The 25040-nt window shown below is 39.6% G+C and overlaps 1 protein-coding gene across 1 annotated transcript in view; it reads right to left on the bottom strand.

Moving 5' to 3' along the window:
- LOC121295790 (teneurin-1-like) overlaps positions 1-25040 on the bottom strand; it is a 162838-nt gene that overhangs the window by 44483 nt on the left and 93315 nt on the right. The window contains exons 6-12 of the mRNA XM_041220838.1: positions 17904-18065; positions 14317-14525; positions 13169-13379; positions 11151-11252; positions 9259-9453; positions 7784-7984; positions 1259-1444 (exon numbers count right to left, since the gene is read on the bottom strand). Coding sequence (XP_041076772.1) covers positions 1259-1444; positions 7784-7984; positions 9259-9453; positions 11151-11252; positions 13169-13379; positions 14317-14525; positions 17904-18065 — 1266 coding nt within the window. The remainder of the gene's footprint in view (positions 1-1258; positions 1445-7783; positions 7985-9258; positions 9454-11150; positions 11253-13168; positions 13380-14316; positions 14526-17903; positions 18066-25040) is intronic.

Raw genomic sequence — 25040 nt, 5'->3', positions numbered from 1 at the left:
TCTTTTTAAATCGATTTAAAACCATTTAAAGAGCGATATTGCTGTGCTTCATGAGCCACATATGGCTCAAGAGCCAATCACTGGACAGCCCTGCACCTGCTTTAACTTACGAGTCTGTCTGTTAAAAGTCTTATTGGTGACACAGGCTAGACAGCAATGCTTGGAGATCCGACAGTGCTGATGAAACGTTGGCAGTTTCACAACACGCAGTAATTAAAAAAGAAAGTCTCACCGACAGCGAGACCTGTGCGAGGAAAGGAAATGCACCACAAACATTTATCCCCTCGTTTGTATTATTTAAAGTGAAAAATAACTTTTTCGTTCTCATAGCAATCTGTTTAACAGTTTTATCGGCTGACTGCACACACACGCACAGTACTCTGAGCTGAGATACAAAGAACTAAGCTGGAAAACTACAACTAGTATCTGCAATTTAGAGCCAGGACCTTGCTGGAGATAATCTTCACATTAAAGGAAGCTTAAAGATAATGCCGTGCTTATACCTTGCTGAATGTGACACCAGAGGGTCCTAATTTATACAGCATAACTATAGAGCACAATGTGGATAGATGCCAGTTGATTTTTTACAGTAATCCCTGACCTCATGTCTATCACTTTCTATGTGTAAACCATGAGAAATGATTCTCCAGCAAGTTACCTGCCATCAATTTGCAAAATGTAATTTCTTTTACAAACCTCATGGACAAAATTAATCAACCCCACTGGTAGCGACACCAGCACTACCCTGTAAGCTTAGACACATCTCAACTCCAGACAAGCACATCACCAGATCAAATAGGATTTTGCAGTTAAATACGTGTTATATAGTTTGCAGTAAAATAAATGAATTAATTTCAAAAGAGTGAGTCGAGTAAAAACAGATTCATTTTTAGAAGGCAATGCATTCCAGTCATAATGTGTTGTTAATAACAATGACTTCAGATGCTATTCCATATTATACTACAAGCAAATTCCCATTACTGTAATGAAGCAGATACCATTTTGTTGTTTCTTTGACTACATGATGTTAAATAAAACATCTAAATTATGTTGATATATATATATATATATATATATATATATATATATATATATATATATATATATATATATATATAATTTTTATAAAAGCATGTCTCAATCCTAAAATTCTAAGTGGTCACAGCTGTACACCCTAAGGCTGTCCCTTAAGTTACACATTGGCTGGTGAGGAGTAAGTAGAGAGTCCTGTACACAGAGCAGAGTGTTAGCTGCTTACCGATGGTGCAGTGCTCCCCCTCCCAGCCAGGGCTGCACTCACACTTGCCATCCTTGCAGTGCCCATGCTCGACGCAGCGTGGGTGGCACGTACGCCGACTGCAGCCGGAACCTTCCCAACCTTCCTCGCACTGGCACTCTCCACCAGAGCAGACGCCGTGGCTGCCACAGTGCACAGGGCACAACTCTGTGGGCAAGGGAATAATGTACACACATGGCATCACATTCATAAAGAACTAAAGTGGAGGGAACACACTTTTTCAGGAACGGTGGTTGCTGAAAAACCTGAACAGTCTTGAAACCTGGTTCCAGGAGACCGGGAGACATAATTTGAGGCAACTTTGCTGTATCAAACCCCAAGTCTCCCCTGGTATGCCAAGCAGTGGTGTGAAACCACCTGAAACCAAGTTCCAAGCCAGAGTGGCTTCGTCATCCCTAAGCTTAAGGGTGCCACCTGATCTCGAAATAAACGATAGACTATTATGGTAGACTTTATATTTCACACAGTTCTAAAAGGCAAACAAATCCATGTTGTGCCCTATTCATAAAGTTTTGTCTTAGTTTTTTATAGAAGGCTGTGTTTTGATGGATTAATAATGTTTCTACTCGTCAAACAGATATGAGACATTGTTGCGTCTTTAAAAAAAACAAAAAAACATTCTTTAAATATTTACAACTTTGTGACTGGGCTCCAATATACAGAGGGTTAAGAGGAGTGGAGATCAGCACACTTTGGCTTTCTTATTAACTCAAGTATCTATAAAACCATTTCTAGAAATCCATAACAGTTAATCGTAGGTGGTGTTTTCTTATATTCTGACAATTACATTAAAAATGAATATTAAAGTAAATACTGTTTTTCCATTTATTATATATTTTTTTAAAGAGCCTTGGGCACACAGCTGCAAGCTAAAAAGCTCATATTCTGAGTCTGAAAACGGAAGCCTGCTATTAATATTTTTATCATATTCAAAGTTCTGATGCTCTGATTTTTATTAATATAAAATGGATAATTTCCATAAAGATTGGAAGCACATATTACCCAGCAGTGGCTTATCAGTTGGTATAAAGCGTGCTGGATGCCCTCATGGGCTACCTATTCAAGTGTATTGAAAAGTTATTTTAATTTAAATATACATCCCTTTTAATAACCGTATTCAAACTGCACCGATCTCTGTTGCCTTTTTAAAATTGACATTGCCGCAGAAGTACCGAAACATGACTCTGCTGTCTACCATTTTGCTTAAACTGATATGATTAATATTTTCCCAGCAAGACGAGGTTTGAGAAAAATGACCATTATGAAACTCACCCAATAGAATACACTTTATTTAAATCTGCTTTTTATTCACTGCAGAGATTTTAAATCCTAAAATGCACCAATATAAAAAGTGCTGTGTGTACCAGCAATACTGCATAGTAGGTACATAGGTACATAAGCATGTATTGTTATTACATTACTGTCCAATGTATCAGTCATGCACACCTATATAAAGGGCCATGGCAACAGTTAGGTGTTCAGAGCTGAAGGCGAGGGCACTTCTATATAGTTAATACACTGGTAATGAGAATTGTAAACAACTAAACAATGCGTGATCAGACATGATCATAGATTGTGTGCATGTTTTTTTCTGGCCACTGTTCAAGCAATACTTGTCCCTCTACTGCTTCAACAGTTGACAGAAGGTTGTCTGTTTTATATGCTTTAGGAATTTGAGAACATGGGCAGATTGATATGAAAGCTCTGGCCAACTTAACGCTGAATATCAGAGGTTAAAGTCCTATGAGCAGAAAGACGTACCAAAATCAATTCCCTGTATAAATTGCTTTTTATTTATAAGCTCCTGGGGGGTGATAAAATATACAGTATAAAAAAAGCAAAAACACCTTCCACAGTTCCAAGGTGTTTCTAACTCAGACATTTCTTTAAAAAATCCAGCTGCCCTGTTTCTGGGATTTAGACATGCATGAACAAGAGCACAGCATGTATTCTACACTATGAATCACCCACCACAGAGCAAATATCTGTTCTTAACAGTAAAAGTTCAATGTTCTAATCATAATGCATTCATTTGTAGTTTTAAGAATGTTATTGACTGTAATGTGGTACAAAAATGTATTTTTGGGAAAATACATTGATTGATGCATTTTTTTTATGAGCCTACACTGCTAATGGCAAAAACACCATGCTGGGAACAGAGGCACATGGAGAAAAATATTTTCTGTGCATCAGTCAGCCATGTCTCACAGTTAAAAAAATAAATAAACAAATGGTAATATAAATAAAGGAATATTTAAATACTACTGTGTACATGTGTTTGGCAGTGGTTTTATTTTATTTGAATTTATTATTATTATTTTTTAGAAACCACTGGGTTCAGATAAAAGATTTTAAGCATTTATTTACTGTCTACATTATAGCGTGAATTCTGACAATACTGCATAACAAATACCACAAGACACAGAATGTAAATGTATTTGAGGGATGTGGGTAGGGTTACAGTTACAGTTCAGGCTTTTCAAATCACACCGCAATGCATTCTGGTAGGTTTGACCTGTCTCAGGTATGCTTTGCAGCAGGACTACACTTACCAGAATGCATTGGGGTGTGAGTCGAAAAGCCTGAACTGTCCTCATATGGTATCCCCAGATGTGCGGATGCTTTTGAAATATCGCTTCAAATCATACCAATATTTTTGTATTTATAATTGAAGTAGTTTTTCCTTTCAGAGTCTAGGCTACCATTTGTTTTCACTTTTCTGACATGTTGCTCGATATGAGCTATCTAGTGTTGTTCTCACAAGAGCTAACACCAAAATGAATGATCCTTCTGCGGTTTCGATTCCACAGTCATTAGAAAGCCCAGGAGCAGATCAGTTTTGCAGTGCTTGGATTTGCAATGATACACTGTGTCTTTTCAGTAAGAGATCCATTGTTTAAATATGCTACTTTTGTCACTGAAATGAACATATATGGTAGTCAAAGTGCATTCAATAGAACCTGGCCATGGATGATTATCATGCCCTTTGTATGGGCCAGTAAGTACCTGCTAGCTCACTAGCAGGCAGTTATCAAGGATTCAATGGACTGATTACAATCTTCTCAGCCCAGCTGTATTAAATACTCTTTTGAATGTCAGACATTACATGTGCCTGGGTCTTTTGTTCAGAGGGTTAAGACCCTTGCTTGGGGTGTGCTTGGTTGCTGGTTTGCGTCCAGCATCTAATTGTCAATCACCATGGTTAAACAGCAAAGACTGTTGCGTGATGCACGGCCATTAAGAACATAAGAACACAAGAAAGTTTACAAACGAGTGGAGGCCATTCGGCCCATCTTGCTCGTTTGGTTGATAGTAGCTTATTGATCCCAGAATATCATTAAGCAGTTTCTTTAAGGATGCCAGGGAGTCAGCTTCAACAACATTACTGGGGAGCTGGTTCCGGACCCTCACAATTCTCTGTCTAAAAAAGTGTCTCCTGTTTTCTGATCTGAATGCCCCTTTGTCTAATCTTCATTTGTGACCCCTGGTCCTTGTTTCTTTTTTCAGGTCGAAAAAGTCCCTTGGGTCGACATTGTCAATACCTTTTAGAATTTTGAATGCTTGAATTAGGTCGCCGCGTAGTCTTCTTTGTTCAAGACTGAATAGATTAAATTATTTTAGCCTGTCTGCATATGACATGCCTTTTAAACCTGGAATAATTCTGGTCGCTCTTCTTTGCACTCTTTCTAGAGCAGCAATATCCTTTTTCTAGCGAGGTGACCAGAACTGAACACAATATTCAAGATGAGGTCTTACTAATGCATTGTACAGTTTTAACATTACTTCCCTTAATTTAAATTCAACACTTTTCACAATATATCTGAGCATCTTGTTGGCCTTTTTTTTTATAGCTTCCCCACATTCTCTAGATGAAAACATTTCTGTGTCAACAAAAACTCCTAGGTCTTTTTCATAGAGTCCTACTTTAATTTCAGTATCTCCCATATGATATTTATAATGCACATTTTTATTTCCTGCATGCAGTACCTTACACTTTTCTCATTAAATGTAATTTGCCATGTGTTTGCCCAGTTCTGAATCTTGTCCAGATCATTTTGAATGACCTTTGCTGTCGCAACAGTGTTTGCCACTCCTCCTATTTTTGTGTCGTCTGTGAAGTTTGTTTACTATACCAGAATCTAAATCATTAATGTAGATTAGGAAGAGCAGAGGACCTAATACTGATCCCTGTGGTACTCCACTGGTTACCACACTCCATCCTGAGGTTTCTCCTCTAATTATTACTTTCTGTTTTCTGCATGTTAACCACTCCCTAATCCATGTACATGTGTTTCCTTGAATCCCTACTGCGTCCAGTTTGAGAATTAATCTTTTATGCGGGACTTTGTCAAAAGCTTTCTGGAAATCTAAATAAACCATGTCATATGCTTTGCAATTATCCATTATCGATGTTGCATCCTCAAAAAAATCAAGCAGGTTAGTTAGACACGGTCTCCCTTTCCTAAAACCATGTTGACTGTCTCCCAGGATACTGTTACCATATAGGTAATTTTCCATTTTGGATCTTATTATAGTTTTCATAAGTTTGCATATAATAGAAGTCAGGCTTATTGGTCTGTAGTTACCTGGTTCAGTTTTGTTTCCCTTTCTGTGGATCGGTATTACGTTTGCAATTTTCCAGTCTGTCGGTACAACCCCTGTGTCAAGAGACTGTTGCATGATCTTGGTTAGCGGTTTGTAAAGAACTTCTTTCATTTCTTTGAGTACTATTGGGAGGATCTCATCCGGCCCAGGGGATTTGTTTATTTTAAGAGCTCCTAGTCCCTTTAACACTTCTGCCTCGGTTATGCTAAAGTTATTTAAAACTGGACAGGAACTGGTTGACATGTGGGGGATGTTGCCTGTATCCTCCTTTGTAAAAAATTGGGAAAAGTAATCATTTAATATATTTGCTATTTTTTCTGACCATTCTGCACAGTGGTTAAGATGCTCGCTTAAGGTGAGCAGGGTTGCTGGTTCACGATCAGCCCCCACCTTGGGATGTACTCATAGTAAGCATTAAATTACAAACTGCACTGATCATCCAAGGCATGCTAGTATAGTGCTAGGCCATACTGGCCCATATGAATGAGTTGATAATCCTTGAAAATGTGTTAAAAAATGAATTAGCACATCGTTGCGTGATCTTTCGAAAAAATCATCAACATTTTTTTTTTTTTTTTGCATTAACTCTTTGTTGCACAAGTCAAGCTTTATTGCCTTTACAGAATCGGGTTACACGCGCACTTCTTTACTTAAAGCAGGGTCTTTTTAAATGTAATTATTATGCATGACTGGAGCTGTTTAAAAGGGAAGCGCCGCAGTTGGATGCGATTGGGTTCCCTGTTCTACTGGCGAAGCAGGGGGCTAGCAATAAATCGTTGTCCAGAAGAAGTAGGCTGAGGGTTGATTTTCTTTGTCAGGACGAGCAAGGTGCATTTTCCACTTAGTGGGTATTAAAGAGGAAAGTGTTCATCAAATCTGCAGCAGCTTTCACTGCAGCAAACAGCTTTTCATCGCTAAAAACACAAAGCAAGATGACCCGAATACACAAAAAGACTATTGAGGTTCTGGTTATAAAAGCCATAGTGATTACCCTACTTGGATAACAGGTAAATAAAATTAAAATGACTTTTGTTCCAGCACTGCAAGGTATATACCAATCTTTGAGAGTAAATAAGTAAATAAAAGTACTCTGACAATCAATCTTTCTGGATAAACGAATAACTCAAATTATAGGTCACTCTCCATTATTAACTGGTATGTTTATTTCAACTATTAAAAAAAAAAAAAAAAAAAAGATTTGGAAGAGCAGCTGGGACTGAAGTCGCATTCTGGTAAAACAAAATGGAGCACAAACACCTCATCAGGCTGACCTGGCCACTGTGAAATCTAATTTGCACTCAGCATGAAAAATAAGTTAGTACTAGACCTTCTAGAAGCGAACTGTAAATTGTGTTTTTAAATTTGCTGGAGACCGCGCAGATGAAACTGTTTAATTGTATATGCCTAAAGGTAAATTCAAAGTGTTTAATTGTATATGCATGAGATCAATTCAAAGTGTTTCATTAAAAAAAATACATCTCATAACGGAAGCAGACAATCTTACTAATTGGTCTTTGCAAAGTTGCCAACAACTCTTCTCACCTTTTTCTCGTAGGTTTTTTTTCTCTCTTTTTTTTGGTACCTTGGTTATACTGTCTATTGGGAAACTCGCTGGTTTGGCTGTTTTTCTAACAGAAAATCATGACACCAAACTATATTCTACAAGAGTACCACTGAAAATATTTTCACTCCCTCATTGAAAAAGATAAAAAAAAAGGGAAGCATTGTTGGGGCCCTGATGCAGCCCCATAACTGAACTGTTACAAATACTGAAGATGAGGATGAAGCCTGAGCTTGCTAGGCCCTAACTCGTTTCACTTTTTCGTTTCAAGCTTCCGATTCTTTCCACCCGATATAAAGCTCTGACAGATCATGCCATACCTGTTGAGCAGTCAGTCCCAGTCCAGCTGGGCTCGCAGCTGCAGCTGCCTTTGTCCGGCAGGTAGGTCCCGTGTCCAGAGCACTGCTCCTGACAGGTAGGGAGCGTGCTCTCACACTGAGCCCCTGCCCATCCGGAGGAGCAGTGGCACTCGCCCTGCACGCACACCCCGTGGCCAGAGCACAGCGGGTCCAGGCAGTCCTCTGAGGAACAAGCGATACATTACAACCATTACTTTACTGAGCTAGAATTTTAAATAATGCGGCTGAAGAGAAAATGGCATACCACACTAACAATGGGCCCCATTTACAAAGCTCTACATTGAAGACATTTATTTTTTTTTTTGATCAAAGTCTGTTTTAATGAAACCTTTGTAGACTCCTGTAAAAAGAGGCGTAGCAAACAGACATTTACTTAATGTGTAAATCAGAAAATCAATCAATGAATCGTTATTTTATATAGCGCCTTTCACAGTGGACCACCATCACAAAGTGCTTTACAAGATGCAGTAACAACAAGAAAATCCATAATACTTTAAATACAGAGAAATGCATAATGCATGATATACAGTAAAAAAAAAAAAAAAAAAAAAAAAAAAAAACCCAACATAAACAATAAAAAAAACAAGAAAACGGTTGGGGGTGAAGGTTAGGTTTAGTTAGAATCATGATTATACTGTGCAAAAAACCCCCAAATATCAGGAGGCAGGGGGTGTCCTATCAAACTGGGGATGGCTCTTTGAGTGGTTATAATCTTTATGAGTACATTTAAGAGCTCAGGAGGATTTGAAAGGCACTGGATTCAGAGTTCATAAGGAGCTGGTCTTTGAGAACAGGCACACTTGAGTTCCTATGGGTCACGCATGAATTGCTCAGTTAACATTCTCCATTCTGTATGGTCCATAGCAACCAAGGGTCACAGCTGGCTGTGTGTGGAGCAAATGGGTTTTTATTTTTATTGAACCCTTATGGTCGTGAAGATGGATTTTTTCTCCTCACACTTTTATGAACTCTCCCGATTTGAAAGAGTGAATGGCTTTTCTAACCCCCTTTATGCAGTCGTTTCTGCAGGTTGCATGCCAGCTGGACATTATATCATGCGGAACATCTGCTAGTGCGGTATATCGGTGTGACATGACTGCAAATTGACATGGTAAATGCACTTTGGCTTTTAATTCTGTTATTAAGATGCTTGGTCCTGGGATTGCCTCAGCTGGTTCAGATCCAAACAGTAAATAGCAACAGATGGATTCAGTTGAGGGGAATGACAGTCTTATCAGTGAGGCTGGATATAGTGTCAGGAAAGACAGAGAGGTGCTGATGAGTGACCTATATTAGCTGTCTGTTAAAAGCTATTTCCACTGAGTGAAGATTTTCTACTGTGGAGTATGCTAGAGCAGGCAATCTCGTGCAAAGGGTCAATACCAAGCATTAAGGAAAAGCAAATAAAAAAACATCATGTGAAAAGCAAAGCGCACCTTGCTCGCAGCTGTTTCCTTTATAGCCAGGGATGCAGATACAGACTCCTTTGATGCAGCTTCCGTGGTCATCGCAGGTGGGGTCGATGCACTGGTCCTCTGGGATATCACACTCTGGCCCCTTCCAGTCCGAGTGACACACGCAATGGCCTTTCTCATATTCCCCGTTCCCACTGCACAGCACCGGACAGGAGTCTGAAAACAACAGTGACCCTTTTTTTAAAAAAAAAGAAACAACGTAATGGCATTAATAAAGACAATAAAAAAAAAAAAAAGTGTTGCATAGAGCCGTAGCAGACCTAACCCTACTGCGGCGTGCTTTCAACAGGTCGCTCCATGAAATTCAGTTCACACCCGTAGCATTTCAATTTGTTCAAGTGTCATTTCAGCTGAGCTCCAATAACAGCAACTAGCTCACCGATTCTCTTGGATGCCCTTTGGGCATTGCTGGAAAGTACCATGAAAATTGAAATTTTATTAAACTTAAAAAGTAGTTTTTGCTCGCACACCAAACGCAGCTCTCAGCTGTAAGTTCCATGCTCCATTAAGTGTAATACACATACAGTAATACAGTGAAACCAAATTCACAAAACCTGCAAGGGTGAACTGCAGACACCTCTGAATTTAGCATGCCTGCTGATATACTCTAGACTGACTGCCGGAGATGGTGTGGCATTATGAAGGGATCTTTCTCTACAGCATCCCAAAAATAGGCATCCAAAGAACACATTTTCCAAATCATCATAAAAGTGCAGCTTTCTCTTTTTGAATCACAATTGCTTTTAAAATCCCAGCACATATGGAGGGGTTACCCAGAAGAGCAAACAAAATAATTGAAAGAAGTGGAGAATTACTACAAATGACTCTTAGAGATGGGTACTGCTATGCACATAATTAGACAGAAAGAGGGCTTTAATTACTCTCCTGGTGGAGTTGCCATTTCTGCTGGAATACCTACAGCACATGCAATTTATAGTGAAATAAAACAATGCTGTATTATAGCGTTGCCCCTATATACCAAATGTTTTATTTTTTTTTTAATTAACATTTTACTGTGAAAATAGGTTAATTTAAGGTTCACCCAATTTGGAGGTTTGATAAAGTAGGTTCATTATCCTTTATCGGTCTCAACAAGATTCAATTCACTTATTTCAGATGGCTGATGATGAAAGGGAGTCCCCAAGTGGCTCCAGCCTCACGCCAGCTGCTCAGACGTTCCCTCCACTCCATGCCTCTTGGTCCATAAGACCTGACAAGGTCTCAGTGACCTTTCTGTGATTTTGCTTCAAAAGACAGATCCCTTGAGGAGGAATTAATGGCCCTACAATCTCTCGCAATGTCAGCAAAATCAATTCTATCCCTGATGGTAGTCTCTACAATGTCCCCTTGCAGACAGGCACATCATGCTCAGTGGTTCACCATTCAAGATACAAGGTGCAGTATCAAAGAGAAAGTCCTGAACAGAACAGAAGGATAAGGGAATGAGTCTCTGGCAATGTGTCTGCTGAACCCAGAGCCCTTTAAAAGTCAGGAGAATGCTCTACATGAAGAAGAAAAAAAATTATTAATTGCAATGTGTGTGAAAAGTCTAAATTAATGGGGGAATTTTTATCAGCCAGGTGCTGATGAATTTAGGATTTAGGAGCTGTTTGTCAATCCCTATCACAGACCAGGATTGCAACAGTGCTTGAAAGCATGTGAGAATCATTTGACAGGGAATGGTTCAAGACCGTGGGAAATAACACTCAAATGCCCCAGTATGACCCCTGTAGCAGTCCTAGACTTGTTACTCACAGTTCACAAACCATATTCCACCAACAGGGAATAGACAGGTAACACCATAAGCACCCTGCATGTTCCTGTTCAGCATTTACACAAATTAAAAACTGTACCTCTTGCACAGTCAGGCCCAAGGAATCCCGGGAAGCAATGACAGTGTCCGGAGATGCACTCTCCATTCCCATTGCAGTTTGTTGAACAATCATCCATGGTTTCTAAACACATAAAGTATATACTTAGTAATAGCTGGTCAGTAGAAATTCTATATTTCTTTATGAAGTTGTTCCACTGTTCCCATGTGCAGACAGTCATTTATTTTGAGTGTGATGTTTTACTGTCTTTCTTTTTTTTATCTCTTGCCAAGAGAAAACAAACAGCAGTTTACTCTGATCATCAGACCAGTATTTCTCTACCGAGTTCTCCCTAACACTACAGTAGTGTACTGAAATGGCCTTCACTTAAACAAAAAAAAAAAAAGGAATGGCTTTATAAAGTAAATAGGATTCGTCTACAGTTCAGGATACCCTTTGTATTGCTTGGGCAACATATATGCTAACTACAGAAGTAACCAGTGGTGTAGTGCTAAATCTAAAGCTGCCAGAACGCCACTAAAATATTGATTTTCTTAAACAAGAATTATTATACAAATTCACATTTTATACTGGACTTCTAGAAACACATATAATAGGTAATGCATTCATGTAATTTCTACAAGTATTTGCACAAAGTATCTTTCTCTGTCTTGTCAGAGTGCTTTACTTTGTGTCTGTGTGTCAGAGTCAGAATGATACGAGAGGTCTGAGATGCACATAGGAAAGACTACTGGAACTGCATTCCGGCGAGCTCCGGTCTGACCACACCACTGTATTTAATCGTGTGATTGCATTGTAATGACTGTATAACTACCAATGGTTTCAGCTTGTACATGGTAACCAATATATGTTTAATTAGATGGAACAGGCCAATACCATGATGTTACCTTGTAATTTAAATCAGGTAAAATGATTTTTATTCACAAAGCTATTTCCATGCAATTATTTGAGCAGGCACCATTTGTAGTTGCATAGTTATTGCAATGTAATTACATGAAAATGTTTAACAAGATAAATGTGCTCAACACAATACAGATGCATTTAAATCTTAATATTAAATCTTAATACATATGTATCTTCTGTGCTGTATTTCAGCTTGTTATCAATGTATGTGCTTTCCTGTCCCCCTATCTATCACGTTTGAGAAGAAAAGGCAAACAATAAAAGATCAAGACGTGCAAGCTTTCAGACGCTTCTGTCTCTGTGACCTTTTCTCAAGCAAAGCTTATCTGTGAAACCCTTGACAATCCTACAGCACAGATACATTTGTTTTTGAGAGGGCCCGCTCTACACGTACAGCAGACCGAAATAGAACTAGAACTTTATCGGGAGCAGCTGGGCAATGCATCAATGAATCTCACACCTTTTTCAAAGACACCTGCTTGCAGATGAATAGCTTAAGGTCAGTCAATTAAGGGTGAGACGCTTTCCTTTTAGCACTTTCACTCAGAGACTACTTTTCACTTTTGTTTTGAAACCCTGGTGCTGTACTCTAATTAGACACCATGCACAGTAGAACAGATTTTGGGAATAAGAAACTTCCATTAGCTGGCTGCAAGCCCTGATGCACCTGGCAGTGGGGAGAAGGAAGTGCACTATTTTGTGCCAGCACATTTTCAACCTGCCGTAACTTTATAAAACATGCATCAATCCTACTATATTGGAAAATGTCAGTAATTACCTTTTTTTAACATAATAACTCAAAGTATAAGATAATGGCTGACCTTGGAAAAGCACTAAAGACTTTTTTCATTAACCCCCAAAAATGTAATTTGCAAGCAAAGATTTCTAGTGATAGACACTCTCTGATCAAAAGCAACTTCAATGCAGTTCCACTACCTGTACATGTGTCTAATGGGCATTTCTTTATTGTACAGCTATTTAGAAATGCATTCCAGTCATTGTGACCCTGCAGTTGAAAAGTAAACGCAATTTGTTTTCTAAGATCGCTGTGAGCAAACAAAGCAGTTAGTAAACGACTCGAATATTGATTCTGCCATTCCTACGACCTCGTTTTAATTGTTTGGCCCGCTCGTTACCTATGGCGGTAGTGAGAACGAAAACTTGCTCCATCTTCTTGCCGTCATTGTAGAACGCGAGGTGCCACGTTCCCAAGTCCATGTACTCTATAAAGCCAGTCTCCTGCAAGGATGTAAGGATCAGATTCCGAGGGGAGAAATAGGAATCTTCTGAACTTTTGGTCTCTTGTTTAATCAGCTGCTTGCCATCCAACAGCTTGACGAAATCAAACTGTAAAACAAAATAAATGAATGAATAAATACACCAATAATAATGTAAGTAAACAATCTTCCATTATTATTAGCAGGGCAAAGTGTTAATGTGTTAGTAAATCTCTATTAGTAGAACAGGTAGAAGTATGCTTTTACAAGTAAGGAGAACAATCAAAGGAAAGGGGTGTAGCCTGGAGGTAGGGAAATGCGGTAACATCAAAACTTTTAAATTTAGTAAAATGTTAAAAACAACTGATAGAAAAAAAGATGCAGAGTATCACAGACCTCATTGGATCATAGTCTTTTGATCCATTTAGTGATCAGTGAAGTCATTCATTCACCGCCAATCACTTGGGTTAATACAGAGTTAAACTGTGGTGGCATTTAGATCTGAAGCTTCGAGGTCATTAAAATAAACCCCAAGGTCTCTTTGTTCATGCTCAAATGCCAACCTCCTGGAAATATCCTCAAATGAATCAGTTAATTACAATTACGGCCAGTCTCATCATGTGCAGATGTAATAAGATGAATATAAAAAAAAAAAAAAAAAAAAAAAAAACTGCCTTGCTTCATAAATCAGTTGGAAATGCAGGGCAGTGACTCTTGTGCTAGCCTGGGGGACCTGAAGGAACTGTATCAGCGGTGATCGAGTACTACTATTTCTAGTCAAGAGGAACAGATGTCTGTCTGCAACCAAGCACCCCAGGAGCTGCTCCAGTGCACATTCACCAATGTCAAAGACCAGGCTGACACACACATGTGCGATCTCGGTGAAGAAATCAAAGGGAATTAGAATAAAATTAGATTTTAGGCACTACTATTAACTTGAAGCAAACAAGCTTTAAAAACCAGGCTCAGTTATTTTCATTCTACGAAAGTTGCATGTTCTATCTCATCATGAAGAGTTGGGATTAGGGTGGGAGTTAGGGTTGGGAGCAGGGGGTTCTTGCAAATACCTGAGTGTGTGTAGGAGGGATGTTTCTCCTGCCATAGATCCCTAGCAAAGAATCCCTGGCCAGGGAGATGTTGAATTTCAGGTACATCGGGTGGTGGATGGTTACATGAAAGCGCCAGAAGAGACCTGGAGGGATGGTCTGCATCACCTGTGTTCCGATATCCACTTCTCCTCTGTCTATCGCCCTGCCTCTTTGAAACACTGTCTTTCCTAAGCAAGAATAGAGTGACCAGTTCAAGTGTCAATACACAAAGCCCCCCCCCCCCCACTCATTCCCAACCAGTTTATCAATCAAAACCTTTATTTATCCAGATGAGTCAATGGAGCACAAAACCACAGCAAACAGCATAAAACACAGCTGCAGCTGGGCTAGGGTAGGCTATTTCATTTTTATAAAAAAAATATAGTAATTTCCCCACCCGCTGACTGATAATTCCACACATTGCTGAAAGATCTATGTATCTGGTAACCATATAAAATGGGTATGTTGACAGAGCTTAGGCTCAGGGAGTAAGGAAAGGAGATACAGATGTTTCGTCTCTATCCTCAAACCTTACCCTGATAGCTGCAGATAACAAGTTTAATGATTTTCCAAAGAACTTGCCTGAGGAAGAATATAAATAGCAGGTCATTACAATTAAGAGAATTCAATTAAAAGGTTTTTGAGCAATTCCTAATAAGATTTTAGACATTAGCTCCATTTTAAATTGTTAAAGTCAGATAAGGTTGTGTGCAGATAGCCTACAGCCCATCTTACATTTTTAACCTTTTTTTTTTTTTTTTTTAGACACACAAAAGCAGTCCTGCTGAGAAACAATCAATGATTAGTGGTCAAGGTTAGACAATCTTTTCTATAGTTTCTACCTGCAGAAAGAAGTCTACTTCATCACCGCAACACAGTAGCACTAAAGCAAGACTTAGTTATAAAACTGAACAAACGTTGACAAGTGTGTTTTTATTTGTCAATAACGCACAAGACTTCCTGACCTTTATTATGCAGTATTTATTTAAATGAATTATCTTCTGGATGATGTGCATCAGAATACTGCAAATTATTTTTGCTCATTTTTGTCACGCACTAAAATTCGTTTTGACAAAACAGACCACCAGAGTTGCTAATTGAGGATAATTCTCCACTCTCGTTACTCTGACAATAATAAAAGCTTACGGAGCGTGTCCATCCATTTGCTAGTGTCATGTAAACGGCATTACATTTCAAAAAGGCCGTTGGTTATATATTTCCTCCTTTTTGTTCTGAAGGAATGTATTTTACTGTACACTTCGAAGTCTACAGCAGGGAATAAACATGTCAAAGTGAGCTCTTTGACACAGTGTTCACCTCCAAGGCTGACACCACTGATCACAGCGATAGACCCGGCACTGAGAGGGTAAAGATTTGCAGTTGCATTCCACTAGCCTCCCTGAAAGCACCTAAAACTAGAGAAGTGACTGTGACAATGACACTGAAATGACACTGAAACTGATAGCAGTAAGGTTTCAAAGCCCCTTATGATCAGACTGCAGAAGAGATGCGCCCTACACAGCACCTGCAGAAATGGAGATGAAAGTCGCAGATACGTACAGCCAAATGTCTCGGGATATATAACCCCAGCACCAGAAAGGGCAACCTGCTCTTTCTTATCTACAGCAGCGACCATCTTCTGCACTTCAGTGTGTACCCGTGAAACGTCTTGCCACCGTCTCCGAAATCTCCCTCAAACATATATTGGTCAGGCGTTTAGCTACTGTGCGCCAAGACTGGAGCATTATTCTCAGAGATACAGGTAACTCAGTTTAGAATTTCAAATCACATTATTTACTTGCTCTGGCTTTCTCCTCTGTCAGTGCTGTAACAGCATATTCACACAGTTGTATTAGTGTCAATCTTCATAAACTACCCAGTTTTTAGGGGGAATGGATGTCAGTGACATAAAAAAGATGTAACACTTTATTTTAAGTGTCTCACATGTGTCTCATTTAATATCACATAACTGCACATGTGGTTACATGACAATTACACTGTAAATACACAGCCACATATGCAAATACTTTAGCAACTGCCTAAAGTGAGTTTTGTAATTAAAAGTGTATTGGCATTGTAACTAAAGAACTAAATGTGAAATCGCTGTGTTATTACGGTATAAGAAAGCATATTTAAGAGACACAGTGTAAAGTGTTAGCTTAACTGTACACCCCCACGTACCCCTTTTGGTTATACGAGGAAGATTCTCCAGAGCCGTAGTGCTAGGCCAGGATGGTCTTGCTCTCTGCTCATTAATTGAAATAGCACTGCAACCTTTCAGACAATGGTGTATCACTAGGAGAAATACCACAGTAAAACGCCATAAGCTCACTGTCACAGAGACAGCATTTCAAAATGGGAAGCTACTGGCAGGCAGCGAGATCTTGACCAGCATCCTGTGTTTTGTCATTTTGATATTACGCTTTGCTTTCAGTACGCATCATACTTTTATTTAGTACTCTGCAACGAGGGGGCAGTGGGTAACTGGTCAAAGAGTTAATCAACCTGCAGCGTGCTTTTCCGGAAAGTGATTAAAATGCCATCTCTTCATCTGCTTTAATTAACTGCCTACAGTGCTGATCCTCATTAATTCGCATTCTTAGCCAACATCAAACAAAATGATCATATTCTCAGCCTTGTGGGCGCAGTGTTTTAACCCCCAGTTAAAACATGGTTTTATTTGGTAATCTGAGGGACAGACGCCTCAGACAGCTGTAATTCTATTCTTTAACAGGGCATCTTGAAAGATTGACACTCAGCCATTTAAAGTTTGATGCACTGGGACTCATAATGGCAACCGACAAGGATGCCAAGTTCTTGGCTATGGATATAGGAGAACACAGAGGATTTTATTTAGTTTTAAGTTTTTGGTTCATCGTTGGGATAAGCAGTGTATGTGGGTTTTGCTGATTATGTTTTGTCTTATATATTCGAAATATTTTAAAAGTAAGTACGCTATTGCTGGTATATTTAACTCTGCAGCAGCTCCTGGCTGGTGGAAAACTTCCATTTGACGTCACTTCTGTGTTTTTTTATTAAGTTACACAACCACAGCTCTCCTTGGGCATTAAATAAAACATAATCACGTCTGTCATACGTGACACCTTTCACTTTGGGTCTCATTAGAAACCGGATGTGTTTGACAATATGGATTGACACGCTTTTAGGGAACATTTATTCCTAAGACATACCTAAGCAGTCTCTTTAATATGGGTGAGATCTGAGCTAATCAGTGGCCAGTTACATAAAACACCTTAAGAACAGCACTTAAAGGGTACATGTAAGGTCCTGACATAAGTGAGTTAAGTTGGTTTCTGCAACACCCTTAAACAGTTATGCAGAGATTTTACGCGACAGCTGGGCTGTGGAGCATTATTGATCCTCTATATTGCATTATTGATCCTCTTATTAAAATGATCCTCTTCTGAGGTGGGTAGTAGATACATCGGGGGTGTACATTGTGGTATTCCAGCTCCGAGGCTTGCTAGTCTTTGTTCCACCTGCCTCCTCCTCTGGTCTGCATGGAGCAGGAGACAGAGCGTGAGAACACAGGGTTATAACCTTACCTCCTCTTTCACTTCGGTCAGGCTTGTCTGGACCTGGTCCACCAATGGGAGAGAACGTGGTTTCCATGGTTTCAGCTCCCTTGCCCTCTTTGCTCACTCCGTTCTCGTACAGAGGTGTTTCTACTGGCTGCAGCTGCCACGTTAGGCCAAACAAGTGCACTGCTGTAAAACAAACAGGTAGTCATGTTCCTACAGCTTCACAGAGACAACAGTATAGTCAACTGATAGGCGTGTGCACACCACCCACCCACCTGCTCGGGAGGCAGGTTATTGCGAGAACTGAACCCTATCTAGTCTTTTACATGAATGTTATATATTAGCCTTCAATTTCTATACGTTTTCTTAACAGTCTCACGTTGTTATTGCTGCCCGATTATAAAGTCGCAGCATGACAGTAGTGGCCAATTAAGGAGGATTTGGGCAGAAAAGCTAGAGAGGATGCAGAGACCATGTTGCACATTCCTATTTGCATAATTAATTATGATGTTCATCAGACTCCTACTGAGCCGTTAGATATTTGAACATTTAAAAAAAAAAAAACATTTCTCTAAGTGTTTGCGTACCAAACCCAATGTTCACATGTGCGATTCACAAACTGTTTGCTTTTTTAATTTTGTTTGTACTTTATCAATTACTGCTCTGGCCTAATTAGTCTAATGAGGAAATCTGGGTTTGGCAACTTCTTCCACTAGGACAGAGAAGCTGTGTCTTTATACTACCTCGTTTACAAGGCTTTCTATTTGACCTCCAGGTGAACGACTTAAATAGGGGGCGGATCAGTCTTCTCTTTAATCTAGAACCCTAATAATGAATTCTGGGGCAATTCTGGTGGCCCTGCAGGAAGACACAGATTAAAACTTCCTGGTGATTAGCAAACAGTGTTCTTCAAAAGAACATCTCCCTAACAGCCATAGTAACCTGGGTAGCACTTGCAGAAAAGAACAATTGACTTCCCACATCATCAAAGTGCCTTTAATCCTTCTCCCAGTACACAAGACATATATTTCACATTATTCCTACTTAAAAACACATTATTCCTACTTAAAAGAACCCCCCCCCCCCCCCCCCAACATCATTTCATGTATAGTACAGTGCTTAATTAAACCCATGGTTGCTCAAACCAATTATTATTAGAGTAACATACTTCAGTAGTAAATTAATTAGAGCTATCTGCTTTCAAAAATGCACAACAATATCATAATTAGGCATCTCTGATTTTTTTTTTTTTTTTTTTTTTAATTTGAATGCAAACATTTTTCATCACACTCAGCATGGCCTCACTAATAGGGGTCAGGTTTTAGTCACAAATGAAATCAGATGCTGGCGGATAAAAACTTCTGTAATCAACGTTCTGTTTTGCATGACTGTTGGTACTTAGTTGTTATCGTTTAGATAACTGAAGCACCATGTAGCCAAAGTAAGACTGCATCTGATGCTGCCTTTATGTTATATTTAGGTTTTATGTAATTGTCACCATTACTTGCTCCCACCAGTATATAATGTTTTTGTTTGTTTATTTTTTTGGATTGAAGAGTTAGCTTCAGTTACTGTTTAAAATGTGATACAGTGTCACATGATTTGAAACGACACCATGTGGTGAACAGCCAGGGTGGTTTTTAAGTGCTAAAGAAAAACGTGCTACCTGGCGGTTCCTCAGGGTATTTTTCACATACATAGTTAGCACTGTAGCATCACACACCACTTCCACCACAGTAATGAGGGCACTTCCCGGGGAAACTCACTGTCAGTTCGATGTCAAACAATACCAGCTTGGATTGTCATTTTAAGCAATTGGATTGGCTTTGTGCTGTTTTGATGGCCCTGCGGCAGTGGTGTACCCTTCCAATAGCTCTAATTTGGAAAAGAAATTGTGGACAAACTAACCCCCTGCCCTGGTCAAATTAATTCTGCATAGTGCTCTTACCCCAATACAACCTGTATAGCTATATTCAAATAATTAACAGATTCAGGATAACTTATAATTTTAACACACAGGGTAACTTTGATCACGTTTTCAGCTTCAGCTTTACCAAGTCCCAGTGCAACACAAATCTAAACCTACAGCTTTATGCCCTTATAACTTAGTGATTTGCTGGGCCCCATTTTCCATATAATGGGAAGGCAGTTCTCGTGACAGAACTGCACAAGCTTTACAACATGCAATCACTTTATTCAATGAATGCTGACTTTTTTGTGGGCCACTGTCTTTCTGTAACCCAGCTAGAATTAAGGTAAGTGGCGTGGCTTTCTACCCTCAAGAGAAATTAGGTTACTTTTCAATTTCTAGATAAATCCAATTTTCTTCTTACTCAACATCAAATCATTGTGTATCTTGACCATTAAGCTGAGATACGGCACCTACAAATCAAGGTGTTATTGTTCTAACAGCTACATTCGGGGGGTAGAGTAGAATTATTCTTCATAGAGCACCCATAAATTTCAACATCAAGAAGTGAATGCATATCTGCTGAATGGGATAGGTTTGCTCCTCACAAATCTTCTCAATCTCTTTAGATTTCCTTCATTCTTTAAGCAGGAAGAAATATAAATCACATTTTCACACTTGGAATGTGGGTTCTGCTTTAACTCGATTACAATTTTTTTTAGCACCGCGGTAAGTGGCTGTGAAAGATATCTTTTTGGTGTTATATTATTTTGCTGCACTTCTAAAAACACTTCTCCAGAGAAAAGAGAATATATCAGCATCACCGCCATTTTTTTCCCCTGCTTCACAGAAAGTACTGAACACGTCTTTCATGACCGGAAAAGCAACCGCACTTCATCGAATCAACACACGTATAAAAGCCTGCTGAAGGCTTGGAAATAAACAGGCTTCTTCCCAGCTGTTTACAACAGATCTTTATGACAAAAAAACTACAATAGACTTTGAAATAAACTGGTGTCAGTGATTTACAGGGAGGGTGAATATTTTTCCAATTACATGCTTACATACACACTGAAGTTTTACATTACACTGCTGTATATTTCCTGCAGTGAAAGTCAAAGGGAGTGCAGGCATTCCTGACTGCACTATTCAAAGCTGGTACTGAAGACAGGTACTGGTTGTTTCAGATACTACAGCTTTGACAGAGCCTTGACAAACAAAAAGCAAATAGGAAAACATGCACAATCATAATGAAACAAGTCTTTATTGGCATGTTCTCAAACTTTCATCTATTATTCCACACAGCGTGCAACAATGACCACCCCCACCCCCCCAGAGATTTCTTTAACTAAATTTTGTTTGTTCATAAAGATGACTGAGTCTTCGATTTACTAAAGGAATCGGTGCAGGGGGGGGGGGGGGGGGGGGGGGGGGGGGGGGGGCTGCATTTACAATTGGTGACTGTGCCAATAAACAGAACATTGCTTTTTTATGTGGCGGTTCGATGCCACTGTTGAGCAAAGCAGAAGTGCAGTAGCACTGAAGCTGGGTCGTTAGCTTACATCCCAGCGCACCAGAGTGCTGGAGAGCCACCTTTATATGGCTACATAGTGAGACTGCTGGAAGACCTACAAGTCCTGCCACCTTCTGCAATACATATAATGCCTGGAATATTACCATTCTAACTGGGACCTTTGACATTACCCAGGCATATTGATTATTGCACATTTCTGTCTGTTTAACCAAAAGCACGGTTGACAGAACTTCTTTACTTTGCCCTAATGAACTGCAAAAAATCTACCGTACAGCAAATCTGATTATAAGCTCCCTTTTGTTTCACAATTGAGCCTCTGTATCCACTACGACACGTGTAATACCTTCATTATGAGAGAGGCTGATGAAGAAATTAGGAGCACAATATTATTATACAGCACTTTGCATGACACGTTGCAGTTCTATAATTACTTAATGGCCTGTTACAAGGAAATTGCTTCTTTGTCCCTGGAGGTTAAACTGTAAATCCAAATGCAAATTATGCAAATTTACAACACTTGAAAACTCGTACAGACTATATTTAATATACAGATGTAAACAACAGGTGTAAATGATTTAAAAAATCCTCTGTTTCAGGACATTTTGGAAATATATAGATAGATAGTTGGTTCTTTGAGCTAATATATATTAGTATATATACACCCACCCCTCGTTATATCGCCCCTCGCTATACTGCGTATTCGGATATGTCGCGGTTCTGGAGTTGGCCTCCCATTTTTACAGTCTAACTGCGGATGCCTTAGCTGCAATATACGTAGACAATTTCACTTAGAATTACTGTTTGTTTTATTTTGTACTGCACATCACAAACTAAAATATACAGAACAATTAAAAACAAAGCATTAGTATCGTACTGTTATCATATACACACCTTGCACAATAACACAAAATCAATGCACTAGCAAAAGTCACAAGCCAGTGACGTCAGCTCCCTAGCAACAAGCCTCCTATGGTGTAAATGGATTCTTTCAATGCAGCGGTTTGGCATTTGAGAAAGGAAAGGAAGATTCATGAAATTAATTGTAGACTTAAGATGATGAGAAGCAATTACCCTCCGCAGTACGAATTAAAACGATGTGCTGCTTTTTATATGAAAAATGAGAAAAAGCAGGTTGTGTAGAGGATTTATATTGGACCCCGATGCTCGATAAAACGAGGGATCGGTTGTACAGTATATATAGCGGCTTTGTATTGGATCCTGGCACCTGCGATATATCGAGCGGGTGGTGTGTGTATATCTATATTTGATTTTATTTGATTTTACATTCTCTACTGAAGCCCCCCCCCAACAGCACTATTACCAAGCAACTAACCCTTAGACTTCGAGAGAGAGAGAGAGAGAGAGAGAGAGAGAGAGAGAGAGAGAGAGAGAGAGAGAGAGAGAGAGAGAGAGAGAGAGAAGATGATGAATGGTTTATGTATTATTTCTCATTTTCAGCATTTACTTTTTTTCGCTGGCCTGACCCCATTCTGTAGTTGAAAGTCTCCAGCAGGCATTGTGTTCCCATGTGGCTCACGGACACCTGTTCACTGTATACACTGATGCATGCCAAAAAGAAGCGCCTGATGTTTTGCTTATTTCTGATTGTGTTTCGGAATATTGGAGGACTGATTAGTGAAGTCCAGATCAAACAGAACTGTGCAAAAAGGAACCGCTTTTGAGTTATTCCAGGCCTGGAGAAACCAATGTCAAATCCTGATCCTGAGCATGGTAATTAAGAATGTCTCCAACTGAACATGTGTGCGACAGGATCTACAGCAGGGCAGGGGGGAGGGAGGGTATTAGGAAGGAGTACATAAGAAGGAGATATCAGGACATTATTCATGTGGCAGGTTGACACACACAATATTGACTTGCTTTGGAGCAAATTACAGTAGAGTGGCATTAAAGCTCTTTAAAGAAGACCCTATACCACAACTATCCAATAGATGCTAAATATAAACCACCCTGAAATTTCTGATGTCTTGCTGTTCTAGCAGAACATTCTGTACCTGCAGTTTTTTTTTTTTGGGGGGGGGGGGGGGGGGGGGTACTTCTCTTAAAACCCCACAATGAAACTGTAAACCCAGTCCCATTGCATTATGTATTCTTGGCCTCAGTGTGACAGGTAAAGAGATTTCCACTGTGCCAACGTATTTCCTCCCATCTTTACACAAGGTTGATTCAATACAGAATCAACAGAATAAAACTAAAAAAATGATCAGTTCAACTTGTCGCTGGGGGAAAGCAGGGAGCATGCAGCAATAGCATTTCAGAGAGCAAGACCGGCTCTATGTCTAACAACTGGCATCTTGAATGACTCCTAGCTGAAAGACTGGCATTCTGGGTAATAGATTTTTTTCACTGCGTGATTTATTTGGCATTTCCATGAAAAATATGTGCTTTTATCTTAGGTGACAGTACATCTATTATAATATGTTTTGGAAAGATCAGACTGGAGCTTGAAAAAGATTAACATTTAAAGGCTAATTTGAAATGTTCAATGCTGCATTTCAACAAGGAGAAGATTTCCTTGATTTGACACAGAATATTTATGACAAAGTGGTCTGTAGAAACTGAACACTTTCCATTCCTCATTTCTACTGTTTAAATTCTCCAGTGGCAATGCTATTAATAGTATGTTAGAAACAGAAGACTTCACTGTAAGAAATGCAAGCCCTGGTACTGGGTCAGCAGTTCCACAGCACATAATAAGAGTCAGTACCAGAAAAAAACATGAGCCTTCTGCCTTCAACAAACTTGTTAAATAGGAGTAAATACTGCAGCCCTGCACATGAGGAGGGGGCTTCTGTGATTGTTTATTGTAACTATGAGTGTTGTGATTGTATAAATGAGAACGGAGTTGGTTTACTGGAGTGCCTGACACTCTGTGTGCAGCAGCCTGCGTGCTGTGTTTAGTTGCAGGAACGAGCATCATGTGTCTATTACCCAGCTCCTAGCTCATCATCAGCAGGATGGCATGGTGTAGCAGAGCGCCAGCAACAAAACGTTCCCGATTACACAGATCAAGGCTGCTGTAATGCCACGGGGTTAAGACCGCTGTTGCTGCTGCCGAAGCATCGGCCCGTCTGTGCTGCTGAACGACTGGGTTCAGGAAACTAAGCGACCACCTCGAACGGTCATTGTGTGTATATTCCGAGGGCGGGAGGTGGTAGAGGTTTTGTCCCAGGAGAAGGAAGCTGCAATGAACCAACAGTTTTGTGTATATCCAACACTAGAGTTGGGTGAACTCCCCGAAGGACAGGGAGTTTGTTTTGGGATAGTAGAGCCTCCATTTCTTAGCAGAGTAGTGCGGGCTGTCTTCATAGCGCCTTTTGTTTGATATTTTTTGTACAGTGTTTATTTTGCCTTTTGTATGCCAGCCGTATGTCCCACGTAAGTTACCATTGCTGGTAGCGTCATGTAGGGTTCCTGTATGTTTGTCTGTATGTAAATAAACCTGTGCACCTGCGGGGCATGTCAATTGTTCGCATTATGTTTGAACTGTGCTTGCTCATGTCTCTATGAAAGCCACAATAATAACTTCATGGCACCGATGATAAGCAATAGAAAGCAAATTCATACAGAAGGATACACACCAGTACCGAATATGAATACACACTTGTAGTCAAATAACTTCTGCATCTAAATTGTCTTGTCTTGGATTCTGTATTGAACTGTATGCCATATTCATAAACATTTCCTTAAAGTTTTGTGA

This window comes from Polyodon spathula, chromosome 20 (assembly GCF_017654505.1).
Source record: "Polyodon spathula isolate WHYD16114869_AA chromosome 20, ASM1765450v1, whole genome shotgun sequence".
NCBI lineage: Eukaryota > Metazoa > Chordata > Actinopteri > Acipenseriformes > Polyodontidae > Polyodon > Polyodon spathula.
This window is presented reverse-complemented; position numbering and strand designations above follow the sequence as displayed.